The sequence below is a fragment of the Acomys minous genome (assembly GCF_964271855.1).
Source record: "Acomys minous genome assembly, chromosome: 14".
Classification (NCBI taxonomy): Eukaryota; Metazoa; Chordata; class Mammalia; order Rodentia; family Muridae; genus Acomys; species Acomys minous.
The window spans coordinates 33,271,649-33,288,589 of NC_140496.1; the positions used below are offsets into that span (position 1 = coordinate 33,271,649).

At 42.0% G+C, this 16,941-nt stretch overlaps 1 protein-coding gene across 1 annotated transcript; it reads right to left on the reverse strand.

Moving 5' to 3' along the window:
- Positions 1-1,277: 1,277 nt before the first annotated feature.
- Positions 1,278-15,636, reverse strand: LOC311583843 (uncharacterized protein). Its single transcript, XM_084757761.1, has 4 exons — positions 15,502-15,636; positions 3,859-3,985; positions 3,589-3,649; positions 1,278-2,435 (listed from the first exon to the last, which is right to left on the reverse strand). Exons 1-4 carry the CDS (start codon positions 15,502-15,504, stop codon positions 1,391-1,393), a joined length of 1,236 nt encoding a protein of 411 aa, XP_084613887.1. The 5' UTR covers positions 15,505-15,636; the 3' UTR covers positions 1,278-1,390.
- Between the last annotated feature and the right edge of the window lie 1,305 nt (positions 15,637-16,941).

The following is a 16,941-nucleotide window of genomic DNA, read 5'->3' on the forward strand; positions in this document are numbered from 1 at the left end:
CCTGCTCTTCCAAAGGTTCTGAGTTCAATTCCCAGCAACCACATGGTGGCTCACAACCATCTATAATGTAATCTGATGCCCTCTTCTGGCCTGCAGGTGTACATGCAGACGGAGCATTGTATACATAATAATAAATAAATAAAATCGTTAAAAAAAAAGCGCCGGGTGTGGTGCTGCACACCTTTATCCCAGCACTTGGGAGGCAGACGCAGGCGGATCGCTGTGAGTTCGAGGCCAGCCTGGTCTACAAAATGAGTCCAGGATGGCCAAGGCTACACAGAGAAAGCCTGTCTCGAAAAACCAAAACAAAAAAAAATTTAAATTAAATAAAAGAGACAGACAGAAGCAGTTCCAGAGCTAATGAAGAACTCATTATTTACAGAAGGATGGCAACAACATTCACACCATGTGATCTTGCTGACTGCCGACTGCAAGCTCTTGGCTAGAAGCAACAGAGAAAATGCACCAACATGTTACTTTAGAAAATAAAGGGTCACTTTAATAAAGTAATTCTGCCAGAGAAAATAAAGCCCTGAGTGTAAACATGTGAGCTCTACAACACCAAATATCAACCAATCCATTCATAGTACTAAATATACAAAGTCAGCATGGTCTTTTTAACACAGTACTGTTTATAATAGTTCAAACACAATCCTTACCATGCACAATTTCAAATATATAACAAATATTTTTCTTTTGAGACACAGGGTATTTGTTTATGAATTATAAGACCTATATACAATGAAAGTCATACCCACACAATCAAGTATCTTGATATGCTTCTTAAATGCAGTGACCTTATTCACACTTTTCTGAATTGACCACGTCAGTTTTCAAAATGTATTTGGAAACTATTATGATGTGCAATGTCATTACGATATTGGATAAGTTCACAGGATTTGCTTCCAGTGTGTGTTCTCTCATGCCTTTGAAAATCACTGTGACATAAAAGGCTTTAGCACATTGCTTACATTCATGGAGTTTCTCTCCAGTGTGTGCTCTTTTATGTACGTGGAGACTATGAGATATGCAAAGCATTTACAACAGTGCCTATATTAATACGGCTTCGCTCCACTGTGTATTCCTTTATGTATTTGGAAATTACTGTATTGTGCAAAAGCTTTACCACATTGATTACATTCATAGGGTTTCTCTCCTAGTATGTGTTCTTTCATGACTTTGAAGATGACTTTGATGAGTAAAGGCTTTACCACATTGCTTACATTCATAGTGTTTCTCTCCAGTACATCTTTTTTTATGCCTTTGAAGATCACGGTGCTGTGCAAAGGCTTAACCACTTTGTTTACATTCATATGGTTTTCTTCCAGTGTGTTCTTTCATGATTTTGAAGATAACTCTACTGTGCAAAGGCTTTAGCACATTGTTTACATTAATAGGGTTTCTCTGCAGTATGTGTTCTTTCATGATATTTAAGATTACTGTGTTGGGCAAAGGCTTTACCACATTGCTTACATTCATAGGGTTTCTCCCCAGTATGTGTTCTCTCATGATATTTAAGATGACTGTGTTGGACAAAGGCTTTACCACATTGGTTACATTCATAGGGTTTCTCTCCAGTGTGTGTTCTTTTATGTATGTGAAGACTATAGTGATGTGCAAAGGCTTTACCACATTGCTTACATTCATAGGGTTTCTCTCCAGTATGTGTTCTTTCATGACTTTGAAGACTGCTGTGCTGTGCAAAGGCTTTACCACACTGCTTACATTCATAGGGTTTTTCTTCACTGTGTGTTCTTTTATGTATTTGGAGATTACTGTGATATGCAAAGACTTTTCCACATTGCTTACATTCATAGGGTTTCTCTCCATGGTGTATTCTTTCATGAGTTTGAAGATAAGTGTACTGTACAAAGGCTTTACCACATTGCTTACATTCATAGGGTTTCTCTGCAGTATGTGTTCTTTCATGCTTTTTAAGATGACTGTGTTGGCCAAAGGATTTACCACATTGCTTACATTCATAGGGTTTCTCTCCAGTATGCGTTCTTTCATGAGTTTGAAGATTACTGTGATGTGCAAAGGCTTTACCACATTGCTTACACTCATAGGGTTTTTCTCCAGTATGTGCTCTTTTATGTACTTGGAGATTACTGTGTTGTGAAAAGGCTTTACCACACTGGTTACATTCATAGGGTTTCTCTGCAGTGTGTATTCTTTTATGTATGTGAAGACTATAGTGCTGTGTAAAGGCTTTACCACATTGCTTACATTCATAGGGTTTCTCTCCAGTGTGTTTTTTTTTATGCTTTTGGAGACTATTTTGACATGTAAAGGATTTATCACACTGGGTACATTTATACAGTTTCTCTCCAGGATCAACTCTTTCAAGTCTTTTAGGATGACTGTGATATTCAAAGGCTTTATCAAATACAGGATATTCGAAGGGTTTTTCTCCCGTTTGATTTCCCTCGTTCCTGCAAAGATAATGGGCACATTTGAAAATTTATCACTTTCATTACACTTTGAATAGTTTTATCTGTATGAATTAATTTTACAGTTTGGTCTAATGATAAAAAAGAATCAGACCTTATCATTTTGTTTACATTTATGGTGTTCCCCTGTTTTGGGGGTTGTTTTGAGACTTTGAAGATAACTGTGATGATAAGAGCATTTATTAATGGTTCACGTTTGTAGCATCCTTTTTCTATAAGTTTTCATGTACTTAAAGAAAACAAGAAGAACTCAGAGCTTTACCACGTTGATTCCACTCATAAAATTCCCTAAGGTGTGAGTCATACATTTACAAGGTGAACCAGAACAAAAAGAATCTCCACATTCCTAGTACTCATAGGAATTTTCTGCATCGTGAGTCTCTGGATGGTTCTAACGAAGGTGGAAAATCAGTGAACTGAAAACTTGTATCACATTCAGAAAGTCTACTCAAAAGTGGGGACTACTACATAGCTTCGGTTTGTTCTGGGACACAGAGGTACGGAGCTTCTTTTGATACCGCTTTGCTCACATGGCCTGTATCCATTGTGACATAACATATAGCTATTAAAAGAAGAATAACAAGTGAAAGGGCTCCACATTGCAGTCACACACTTTGATGTTTGTTCCTCATAGACATGTGGTGTAAGGATTAAGTTTTCTCCACAACAACCTTCTTGACTCTCACAAAATGTCCCCTCACTAAACTGCTTTACTATTGACTATGTGCTTATTAGGAAGTTTTGAACATATACTTATCACTTATCCCATAGGTGTACTTTCTGTGCACATTGAGATACATGCTACAAATATAACACGCTATGACACTAAGGGACCAGGTGTGGTGGCACACACCTTTAATCCCAGCACTTGGGAGGCAGAGGCAGGCAGAGTGCTGTGAGTTCCAGGCTAGTTTGCTTGGTCTACAAAGTGAGTCTAGGACAGCCAAAGTTACACAGAGAAACCATGTCTTGAAACACCAAAAAAAAAAAAAAAAAAAAACACGTTGAGTGACATGGTTTTATGAGAATGTATTCATCCCCAATACACATAAAGCAGTGCTTTACTTTAAAATATGCAGTACATATTAAATTTTCTTGGGAGGCATATTCATATCAGCTTGCACATGAGAATTACCTTTCATATCTCCTAGATCTTTGACACTGTTCTTCAATAGTGTGGTCTTGCCAATTGTATCCTAAAACATAGTACCAGAAAATATATGATATATCTTTGGAAATTAGGTGAAAATTACGATACTCCCTTCAGTGAATCTGACAACCATGCCTGACTTAATCACCTCATCCCTCCTCAGTTTCAATTCAAATTACAAAACAGCATCAATAGCAAAGAAACAGTTGCCCTGTATTTTAAAAATTGAAAACAAAACTTTTGTCACAGTCTTACCTATAGTGGTGAGATTCCAATAGGTCTCCACCATCACATCTTTGTAGAGATTCTTCTGGGAAGGATCCAGCAAAGCCCACTCTTCCCGAGTGAAGTTCACATGCACATCATCCAAGTTCACTGCACCCTAAAATGTCCCATACATGTGTACGACAGGAAGCATGATAGTGACCACACTGGAAATGTATAATTCTCTGACATAGAATTCATATAACTCTGGGCTTCGTTCACTTATTTCCTGACACAGAATCGCTAATGTCCTCAGCAGGTCACGTTAGGTGACTTAGGTCACCTAGGAAATAGAATAAGATTCTTCTGTATTATTTTTGAACTCTTTGAATAGGATATAGCCTTTCAAGAGAAATGAAAATTAACAGATAAGGAGAGAGAGAGAGAGAGAGAGAGAGAGAGAGAGAGAGAGAGAGAGAGGATTGTGAGAAGCATCAACAGTCCTGAGGCTACATCAGAATAACTGTATGAACTATTACTGAAGACAAAAAAAGAAAAGAAAAAAGGACAAGCTGGTTTACTGGATCATCTCTTTAATAAGAGGGCTCAGGAGGCAGAGGCAGGGTCATCTCATTGAGTTGGATGACAGACTGGTCTATGCCATGAGTTCAGGGACACACAGAGGTAGTTATTAAGACCTTGACTCCTATACAAAACTCAAGGAATGAAACAGAAAGACCCCAGAGGACTTTACTGAAGTTCCTACAAAGAATTGCACACTCACTCTAGTTCTGTATTCATCTTACAGATTCCTGAAGTGCCCAGCTTAAACTGTAACACTGATAAGATCGTACTAACAGGAATTGCATTTTACACATGGACAGATTTTTGGGAACCAGCCAAAGAAACTAATTCTCAGTACTCTCATTTTTGTTTTCAGATTCTAACCATAAGGATGAGGGGCCTAGAGCATCTCCATGCCACCCCCATTCTGTTGGAAGCCCCCTACTGTAGATTTCCCCTAGTTACAAAAAAAAACATTTCTTGGTCAAAACACTTAAAATATAAATTGCTGCATTGTGAATACAGCCTTGAAGAAAAAGCTCACTTCCCTTCCCATGTGTTCCCTCCCTACTATAGCTTCTGCCTACATCCTGGACAAGCCTGTACTCAAGGACAACTTCTCCATCTTGTTGGCAGGGCCAATCAGATTCATATTCCCAGGTCCAGAAGCCACTCCTATCCTGATTGATGGAAACTTCCTGGCTCAACCCTTGAGTCAAAATATGATTGGACAATGTTCCGGCTCCACTTTCTCCAGCTTTTTGTTCCCATCCTTTAAAAATATTGTACAGTCTCTGTTCAAGGATGCGGTTAAGATCCCAATGTGGCCGCCGCCCTGTGCTCAGGAAATAAAGGTTTCATTTTCAGTTGCTCTATCTAAAGTGAGTTTTCTTGGCTTCTATCCCAAACACAACAAGATGAATATATTAGCAATATAAATGTTGACTTCATTTTTGTTCTATTTTTCCCTTTTTTTTCAAGACAGTGTAGGCTTCACTGTCCTGTTCTTCCTTTTTAGACCAGGCTGACCTTGAGCTCACAACAATTCACCTGCCTCTGCCTCCTTGAGGGATGGGATTAAAGGTGTGCTCCACCACACCTGGCTGCAAAAGTTGGTATTAAATGAGTAACAGGGGCAGGAGAAATGTCTCAGCAGTTCAGAGATCTTGATGATCTTGCAAATAATTAGCTTCAATGGCCATACTTACATGGCTGCTCACAACTACCCTTTATTCCAAGTTCACGAGTTCTGAGGCCACCTACTGACTACTGTGAAGTCCAGGCACACATGGGGTGCACTGTAAACATGTTTTGGTTTTGATCCCAAGTGTGGGATGTGAAACTGTCTTGTGTGAAGGTGTTTGGTGTTTGTCTATTACAAAAAGAACTGCCTCATGCGGGGAAATGTTCTTTGCCATTTGAAAAACATCCTGTATGGACTATGGGAGAGAAAATATAGTCCAAATCAGAAAGATCAATCCCATTTGCATCACTTTATTTGCCTGGCTGCTCAGAATTGCTCCTGCCTTGAGATGCTCTTCAACAGAAACGCTTCTGAGAACTCTGCCAGGTTTCCGCTGTTGTCACTGCAGTCACATTTGCTGAACTTTGGGTTTACTATTTAATAGGTCAGCCGAATCCTGATAGCTAAGAGTGGAACCTCCCTCCAAGGAACTGAGTGTAAGAAGGTGACCTCCATAGTCCCTATCAGCCCTTTTCTCTCCCAATGTGAGGTACTGGGTTGAAAGGGTGAGAGAGGCATTAATGAGCCCCAAATAAAGTAGGATTTCAAAAAAATTATTTACTTACTATTATGAATACATTGTTCTACCTGTATGTACACTTGCAAGACAGAAGAGGGCATTACAGATGGTTGTGAGCCACCATGTTGTTGCTGGAAATTGAACACGGGATGTTTGGAAGAGCATGTGGTGCTCTTAACCACTGAGCCATCATCCCTCCAGCTCTAAAGCAGGTTTTAAAAAGATCAAAGCCTACTGTGCATATTCATGCCCATAGCCAAAGACTCATATTCAGTCAAAAAATTTGAAGACAAACACAACAGGTAGGAAAAATGCCACACACCTGCAATTTAACAATTCAGAAGGCTCATCGAGTATTAATGTTAGGAATACACGCTATCCTGAGAAAGAGAATATATAGAATCTGCCAAATTTCAATATCCAAGATGTGGATAAAAGACAGCACAACAGCATGTGCTTGACAAGTACAAGACCCTACGTTCCAGGCACATCAGACACTAATATACATGAAAAGAAACCAAAAGACAGCAAAGTTGGCCCATATCTAATCCCAGCACTCTGGAGAGAGTCAGGTGGACCTCTAAGCTGGAGGTCAGCTTGGTCTACATAATTACTATCAGGACAGCCAGAGCTAAATAGTTTGTCTTCAAAAACAAAAACAACAAAGCTAACATTAGAACTACATTCAGCTAGCAAAATAGCTTAGCACTGAAGAGCACTTGCATCCACTGTATCTCATGTCATTTAGCAAGACTCTACAATGGTGAGCGCTTGACCAGGGTACTGAGTGATCAGTTTCAACCACAGCACAGTAAACACAAAGACAGGAAGTAGGTTGAGTCTACAGACACTCAAGTCACATCCTGAAAGCCACAAATCACAAACAAGTGTTCAAAGACATCATCCTTTCTGGGAGTGTTTGTGTTTTTATTCCATCTGACTCTTGTCACCTTGGGCTCATGGTCATCCCATGATGAAAATGCATTTAGTCAACTTCAATGATCTGAATTGTCTGCAACAGCCTGGACACTGTCCAAATGTCCAAAGTCTCTTCTGACTCTCAAGACAATCTCTTGATGGCCACATCTTGTCAATTCAGAAAACAAGCTACAACTTTCTAATCTTCACTGGCATAGGATAGCCCTTCCCATTCCAAAGAGAGGAATGTGTGCTGAATGAGGGAAGATAGGACCAAGGCGAGAAACCATGATAGAAGGCAAAGAACAAATCCTCTAAGTCTGTCACAGGGCTTCAGTCTCAAAGGGTTTAGATGTCCCTATCCCTGAAACCGGTCACACATCTCTCAGACTGGTTACTTCCACTCCCTACATGCCTCTTTCCATGGCTGACTTCTCATAGCTCAGTTAACTCAACATCTTGTGGTCTCCAAATACAACCCAGGCTTTTTTATCCTATGCCTTCAGGCAATGAACTCTCACAGTCTCCTCACTGGGGCTATGGCTCTGGAAATAGAGAGCAGAAATAGCGCTGAACTGAAACCACAGAGGAAGAAGCCTCTTCCTTCCAGGAACAGTATAGCATGGGTGGGTGGTGCTGTCAATTGGGCTTCTATATTGGGATGGATCATACCTTGCTTGGACCACAGTTAAAGCAGGTGTTGTATGAAGTTGCTTCCTGGGACTAGAAAAAACTTGGCCCACCCTTCCTTTAATTCAAGACTTAAGAGGATCAAGTGTTACCCTTAGGCATCTTCTTAGGTTTCCAACCAGAGCAAGGGCCTGACCTGGAATGGTGACCACCTCCTTGAAAGTTCCTGCCTTGGTTTCAGCATTGGACTGCATCTGATACAACCTACTGCTGTTCTTTTTCTACAAACCACAGACTTTGTGTTTATTTCTACACCATTTGTCACTTTTTTACATTGTAGTCCTTAATGAGCCACTAGTAAAAATCATCCAAAGAGTCAATAGTCCACTTAGGAAATCAGCCCATTATTTAAAAATTCTGCCTTACTCACTTTCTCAGGGTAGGAGAAGATTAACAAAGATTTTGGACCCAAATATCACACAAATGACCACTAGCTGAAGAATTATGGCGTCTATTTTCTACTGAAATCCTCTGGCCTGGACTTCCTCTGTCTGCATTACTCTCAACATTCCTGATCATCCAGGTCCTACAAGAACAGCTGATTAAACTCTGTATACACATTTCTATGCCTTTGCCATCTCTAGTCCTGATGTTTTCCATATTCATCCAAAAGAGACCATCACCAGGTTCTGTCCGGCAGCAGCATCACTATTTGTGTACCACTTTTTTTTTTTTAAACTTGCTACTCTGCTGCTGTGATTGAATCTTCTAACCTAAAGAAACTCAGGTAGCAAACGAGTTATTTGGATGGTTCTGTGCAATCACAGCCCATTGTTTCAGGAGCTTGGGATACAAACTCATGCAAAAAGAAATGAAGTAAATAACTATGGGCAAACACGGCGTCCTCACTTTCTCTCTTCCTTGGCCACTGTCCCATGCTCAGCCAGCTCCCTTATCCAGCCCACGCCCACTTGCTTAGGGACATTGCCATTCTCATTGGAAGAGCCTTGCCACATCAAGGCTCTTCCTAGTTGTCCTCCTAGTTATAGGGTGTGGAGCCCCACTGATGGCTGAGCCTTATCTGCAGGTTGGTCCTGGCTGTAAAGATGTTGGCAGATGCAGTTGTTTGGGCTGCCAGTGGAACCCGCCCCAAGCTGGAGATTAGGTAGGATGCATAGCATGTTTGCTTTGAGATTAACACCTGAGAAGGGGAGGCACAGAAGCTGAACTGACAAAGAAAAAACAGGACTTTGATTCTGCTGCCAAAAGGCCTTCACTGGGGGGCTGGAGAGATGGCTCAGAGGTTGAGAGCACTGACTGCTCTTCCCGAGGTCCTGAGTTCAATTCCCAGTCACCACGTCGTGGCTCTCAACCATCTATAATGTGATCTGATGCCCTCTTCTGGCCTGTAGGTGTACATGCAGGCAGAACACTGTATATGGAATAAATAAATAAATCTAAAAAAACAAAGTCCTTCACTGGACAAGTAGAAGTGTCACCTCATGGCTGCACATGCTTTGATTTAGCTGTCTGTAGCCTGGGCTCAGACTCTTAGTCTGTCCCTCTGCTCATGCCTCAGTCTTCAGATTCTTCTTGGAAGTTCTTTGGTCTTGTTCCAAAGAAAAACTACTCACTGTCAGGCCCTGTCAAGAGCCCACAGTGTTTACTGTATGGCGTATTGTTTTCACATTAGGTGATCTCTCTCAAAGACTGTGTTTACCTCTCCTTTGCCTTTCTGTGTCCCAGCTAAGCACACAACAGGGCCTTAATCAATGTTTACTCAATGAACCAAGACTGCATGATCCCTTCTACTATTTTTTCATACCCTAAAAAAAGGCTATTCCTGAGTCTTCAACAATTGTATTGATGAATCAACACAATTGTTGACAGACAGAGCAAGCAGCCAGTCTGGTAGGGGCACGCCATCAACTGATGACTGTAGACACAGAAATGTTGAGAAATGAAGCTAATAAGGACACAAAGCAATAATATATCAGAAAGTGTGTAAAAACCTCAAAAAATTTGTTAACCATAGCAATCAATTTTACTACCAATCCAGCAAACACTGATTACTGCAAAAACTAGCAAATACAGATGTGCCACGGAAAGAGGAAAGGGGAGGCTCTGAGATCAAGAAAATAAAACTAAAACTGTTTCTCCACAGAAATTCTTCAAACCAACAAAAACTCAAGGAACTCATAACATAATATAGTAAATCTTTAGAAGACAAAGATAAGTGAAGGTGCAAAGGAACATTGATTCCCCAGATGCAATTGTGAGGCTTCCTCCCTCTGTTTGTTAACCTAGGCCAACTATGTTTCCTGAGTCTTACTGCTGAATAAGCTCACCTGAAGAGACCACATTAAGAGCAGTCAGACTCCATTTTGTGACAAGCAGCTAGACTTCCTTGTTAGCACACAGACCTCTACCCTGGTCCTGGGAGAATTCCCTGGACAAGGTCAGGCTCACCAAGAACTACTGATCACAAATAATGTTCCTACTCTAAGAAAATGGTTTGTGTCTTTAGTGCTGGGAGAATTCTCTGTATCGGGTCAGGTTGACCACAAACTATGTTTATGTTCAGCACACTCTGAGACCTTGTTGATCCACAGACATTCCCCAGCCCCCGCTCCCCAAGACCAACCCCAGGAACTGCATAGAGGAGAGAAGAGAGGTAGATCTGCAGTAGGGAGAACTGAGCAGGCAGTTTGCTTAGGGGAAACCAAGCGTTTGAACAACTAGCTAGAGGAACTAGTTGTTGAGATGGTGAGGAATGGAGGAAAAGGAAATACTCAGGTATAAGCGGTAGAAGCTGAAGGTCTTGAAGCCCAGGAGAACTTTTCTTCTGCCTCTCTATCTGTCTCCATCTCTGTCTCCTTTGCTGTCTGTCTGACTTCTCTCTCCTTGCTTGCTTCCTTGCCTTGTGTCCTGCTAACTAACTTCTTTTTTGCTGTTACCCATATATCCATCCCTCTTGCCATTCCCTATCTATCCCCCTCTCTTGCTGTTCCCCATCTCACTCTAGCTTACTCTATCATGTCTCTTACTTGCTTGCCCCAGATTTTATTGAAATGACGTTCAATTATTATGCTGTTACAGATTACATGATGATTTTTTCCTATCATTAACAATCACTAGGGTAATCAAAAATTAACAGAGTAACAAGGAAATATAAAAGTTCTGCAACCTAGAACAAAACATTTAACAAAAATCAATCAATTTTCAAGCAATGGGCAGAATGACCTCATCTTTATTTTTTAAACAATACACAGGAAAGTTTAATCATATATTTCCCCAGGCTACAGCCAATGTGTTTACAAGGTGCTCAGAGGATCAACATACCTTGAGCTAAATATTATTGAAAGAAACACTTGACCTACTTCCAGTCTCAGACCAACAGCTGTGCTATCCAAGCCTAGGCTAATTGCCAAGGGATCCTCTTTCGTAAAATATCTGTAAAGCATGATGATCCAAACCCCATTCTAGGGCTCTCAAAACATATTCTAACAAATATTTCTACAGGTGACAGTATCTAGCCAGGTACTGTTATGTCAAGGTCTTAACTTTCTTTCCTGCAGGCTCTGCTTGGGTGCTCACAGTCAGAGCAAAAATCTCTATCATTATCTCAAGACTTTTGCAAGATGCCCTTTCAGCATTCTCTGTGGGAAAGTTTTCCCTGTATGAACTTTCTAAGGGAAAAAACAGTTTTAGGAGAAACAGCAGATTTCTAAACAGCTTTACACTTAGACCATGCATAATATTCAGAGACAGTAGTTATCAGCCAGAGATCCTTGGAACTTTGTTAATCCAAGCCTCAACAGCTGTTCTAGAAGTCTAGAGATCATGTTGGATTGTCAGAGGCCTCTGGAATTTTACCAAGCAAATCTTCTATGACCTATCCTCCTGTCTGCGACACCCAGCTACATATGCAGCTGTCCCTGGCCACAAGCTGGCCAGGACCAATCAAAGATCAGTTAGAAATGCTTTGTCTAGTTACTAAAAGGATCTGGAGTCAGAGCCTACTACCCTGTTGTCCTGACAACCCCCTGACTGAGCTGATTGTGGTAAATAATTGATCCCTGAGAACATGATGGCTCACTATGAAGACATTGTGCATGGGACTAGGTGGGATGCCTCCAGATCTTCCCCATTCTCTGGTACCTGAGACCCAGTCACTACTCAGGGTTGACCCTAGAGACGCTTCTTCCTCTCTTCCTGTCATCAGCACAGACCATCCCCATCTGCCCTTCTCCTCCTACCTCATCTCTTTGCCTGAGCCACTAACTATGGACACACACGCCCTGCTCAACCCCAAGCCCTGATGGACAGATGACCAGGTAGCCTGCCCAAAGAGAGCCCACTATGTGTTTCTGTACACCCAATTCTCACACACTGTATAGAATACCTGAGAAAGCTTCCTCCCCACTTTCCATGTCTCCTGTGGAGAAAACAGACCATACCAACTGCCTCATATCTGAGTCAAGCCCCTATTTGGGCAGACACATTCCTGATCAACCACATTCCGTGCCTGCCCAAAGCCTAGGTAGGCTGTCAACAGATCTACAACCTTATCTTCTCAACTCAAACCTTGATTTTCACAATTGCCCCAAGCACTGGACTGGACACCAGAGGCACCTTCCTCTAGCCCATCCCATCCACACCTCCTGTGTATCCCTAAAGCCCTCTCTCCCTGAACTCCTTTTGCCCAGCCTCTAAGAACAACAAACATTCTCCATGAACACAGCAGCCAAGCAGAATAGTAAAAAATCCAATACTCAGCCAAGACACTCTTAGACTATCCAGGGAGCAAACAGAAACCCGGAAACAATGCTCCCACCTCTACAAGACAAACCCAGAAATCAACACCTACACCAATAATCATGTCAAACCTAGATACCTAGATAGCAGCACAGGAGCATAATCAATAACAGCCAGGAGCTGTGTCTCCAACAAGCACAAGCTATCATGGCACAGTAGGTCCTGAATATTCCAACATAGCTGAAGGCACCAGAAAAAGACCTTCATAGAGATCTTTAAAGGAAATGAATACATCCCTTAAAGAGACCCAAGAAAATACAAATAACTGGAGAAACCCAATAAACCCCTTAAATAAAACCAAGATACATTAACAATGCTTGAATGAAGCCATAAAACAGTTCAAAAATCTAAAAATGGAAATAGAAACAATAAAAAAAGCTGAAAATGGGGGAATTCTGGAAATGAAAGTCTTAGGACTACAAGGAAGGACAGTGGCAGGATTCCCTCTCAGATTGTGTATTAAAGGGAACTCTCAGGCACTGATGATACAATAGTAAAAAATGGAGACATTAGTTTAAAAAAATTGATACAACCTAAATTTCCTGGCACAAAACATCTGGGGACTCTGGGATCTTATGAGGAGACCAAAACTATGACTAACTGCAATAGAGGAAGGAGAAAAATACCACCTCAGAGGTCCAGAAAATAGTTTCAACAAATCTATTAAAAGAAAAATTTCCTAACTTAAAGAGGATGTCTATAAAGGTACAAGAAGCATGCAAGCTAGGAGGTGGTGACCAACGCCTTTAATCTCAGCACTCGGGAGGCAGAGGCAGGCGAATCGCTGTGAGTTCGACGCCAGCCTGGTCTACAAAGTGAGACCAGGACAGCCAAGGCTACACAGAGAAACCCTATCTTGAAAAACAAACAAACAAACAAAAAGAAGCATGCAAAATAACAAAATAGATTGGTCCAGGAAAGAAATACCCTATGCCACATAATAATAAAAACACTAGATATGAGAAAGAATATGAAAAGCTGCAACAAAATATAAAACACAACACCCAAGTAAAATATACAGGCTGACTTCTTAGAATTGTATCTGTCTCTCAATGCAGACTCTAAAAGCAGAAGGGCTTGGACACATGTGCTGCAACCAGGATTACTATACAAGAAAGGTTTCAATCACCATAAATGGATAAAATAAGATATTCTCTGAAAAATTCAATTTTTAACAATATTTATCTACAAACATAGCCTGACACAATGTGGTAGAAGGAAAAATCAAACTCAATGAAGTTAACAATGCCCATGAACACAGTGGACATAAATAACCTCACATTAGCAAGACCAAAAGAACAGAAGGTGTACATACATGCCATACACTTGCGACATACACACACACATATATATACACACTAACACACCACAACCAACAACAACAACAAAACACCAGGAATTAATGATCATTTTTCATTCCTATCTGTCAATATCACGACCTCAACTTACCAATAAAACGACCCCAGCTTCCAGAATGGATGCTAAAACAGAATCCATCCTTCTACTGCCTACAACAAATACAGTTCAACAGCAAGGACAGACATCGCCTCAAGGCAAAGGGCGGCAAAAAGAGACTCTGAGCAAATGGACCTAAGAATCAAGCTGCTATGGCCACTTTAATATGTAAAAAATACACTTCAAACAAAAAGTCATGGAGAGATAAGAAGGACACTACGTATTCAAAGAAAAGAGTATCATGATATCTTTTAAATTCTTAACATCTATGTCCCAACAGCAGAGCACCCAACACTGTTAAAGAAACTGAGGCTTAAATCGCCATAGACCTTCATGCATTAATAGTGGTAGACTTCAGTATCTCACTCTTACCAAGAAACAGGTCCTTTAGGGGAAAAGAAAAAAAAAAACCCGATAACTACCCGAGGTAACCAAAGTTAAAAGCTAAAACAAAGTTATATTTACAGAACATTCTACCCAAACACAAAAGAATATACCCCCGTCTCACAACTCATGCAACACTCTCCAAAAGTAATGATACTCAAACACAGTGCAAGTCTCAACAAATACAAAGACATTGTAGTGACCTTGCAAACTATCAGACCACCAAGGATTAAAGGGGCACACCATCACCAACAGACACAAGACAAAGCTAAGAAACTCATGGAAACTGAACAACTCTCCACAGAATGAAAAAAGGGTGAGGATAGCAGTGTGCAGGGTGTGGTGGTGCACGCCTGCAATTCCAGCACTCTGGGGGGCAGAGGCAGGAGGATGTCTGTGAGCTCCTGGCCAGCCTGATCTACAAAGTGAGTCAAGGACAGCCAGCGCTAAAGAGAGAAATCCTGTCTCAGAAACAGAAAAGAAAAAGAAAAAAGAAGAAATACAGTGTTAGTAAACAGGCAGCAATGGAGCCACCCCTAGAGGCACTGATGACCATGGGAAAACGGAAAATGCAAAGCCGCCCAGGAAGCATGTCTTGTGAAACAAGCCAGCACCAGCAGGCAGGATTCAGGTCAATTAAAGCACGTGGGCACCTTGTGTGCATGCGTGTGCACTTTCTGCACACGAGCGAGATAGACTCGTAGAGGGAATTCCTCCCATCCCTTCCACCACACCTGTACTCCAGCACATGAGCTTGCACCTTCTGCACTAAGAAAACTTGTAGAAGGAATTCCTCCCATTGCCCAAGCCATTTCCTTCTCTAGTCAATCTCCAAAGACTGTCTCGGTATTCCCTTCCCATTAAAAAAAATAATAAAACCAACCAAACAAGCAAACAAAAAACTAGTATGGATCTTCACATGGCGGGATTTCTTTTTCAGCGTACAGCCTGGCTGCATACATGCTAACATAAAGACTATAGAAACCAATGACAATGACTCCTCAATCTATGCAAACTAATAGAACACAATGAGCAGTCCCCATTCAGAGGCCACAGTCTGGTCCAAAGAGTGACTAGGACACCCCAGGAAGGACCCGCTACACCAACTCCCACTGCTCAGCTGCCTGCTCCTCCTGGTTGTGGGCAGTGACCCTGTGCTCACCATGTCTCGGCTTCGGAGCTAGCGGGAGCTCCCCTCACAGCACACAGCATTTGCCTCACCACATCACTCCAAACCATTAAGCCTGCTCAGCTAGAGTGGAACCTGCAGCAGGGGACCAGGAATAACTCTCCTCCTCTTCCTGCTGACAATTCTGCTTCAAGGCTCTGATTGGCTAGTGTGTCTTGAGTGACATGAGCAGAAGGGAACCAGCACAGTGAGCCCTCGCCCAGGCTTCCAGCCCAGGCCCAGTCCTTTTCCGAATCTGCAGAGCTTTTCATTTCCATAGCGCTTGTGCCTGTCCTCCTATACTCAACCCCTTTGTCTTCTCACCCTGCCCCAGGGAGGACCAGCCACTCCAGCTCCTGCTGCTCAGCTGCCTGCTCCTCCCTAGGTGTGCAGTGACCACGCCTTCAACGCCTTGGGACCTTGGAGCTTGTCTCAGCTCCCTTCAAGGCCCCCAGCAGGCACTTGCCCTTCTTCCTCCTGGAAGCAAGGAAGATAACATATATGGCCCATTACTCAGCTGCCATGGACTTAACCCTCTGTGTCCCGGCCCGCCAGTGTTGGACTCACGCTCAGGGGGAGAATTTTCCTGTATGAGGACAGAACACAAGACACGAAGAAGGAGGCAAGTGTAGATTCTGATCAACTCCATTTATTGAAAATTTTCAGAGTTTATATAGGCACAGAGGCATGAGTTTTTGTGTAAGCAAGGGTTGCTATGGATACTTAACTCTGGAGTGCTCCTTCCTTTACCGCTGCTCTAATTGCAGGAGAGAAATTCCAGAGAGAGAAAGCAGTTGGGAAATCTGGTTAGTCAGGAAAAAGTTCCCGGAACTGTTGCTCGCAGGCAGCTGGCCTTTAATCTGATCTCACCAGAGTCTTACTGGAAAAGCTAGTTTATAGCCAGAAAGGAGTAGCTCGGGAGTCTTAGAATGACCAGCCCCCACCATAAACCACGACAGGTCTAACTGCCAAACCACGACAGGGCCAGCTGGCTTCGGATAAATGGCAGACTGCTGGAGAAATAGGAACCTAGACTCCGACAAGATGGCTCAACATTGGCCATATAGCCTGTCCCCTACAAGTCTGCCCCACAACTGCCCAGAATGTTAACACTTAAAGAGAGAATTTAGGAAACAAGATTTTTATTTTGTGGCTGCATGCAGGGTTCAGATAAACTGTAGCTACTTTTCACCTGGTACACATTAGACAATACTGGGGGGGGGTGTGGGAAGCAAGATTCCGTGTATGTATGTCTGTATGTGTGTGTGTAGATACTGTAAGGCTCTCTCTCAGCCAGCCTGAGAACGTGACCCAGACAAGCTTGGAAAAATGACCCAGAGAGAATTAAAGGCCAGCTTAGCTTCAGTTTCTGAGATCAAGGTGGCCAACCGAGATAAACAATTTCAACTAAGGTAAGCAATTACCATCTGGAAA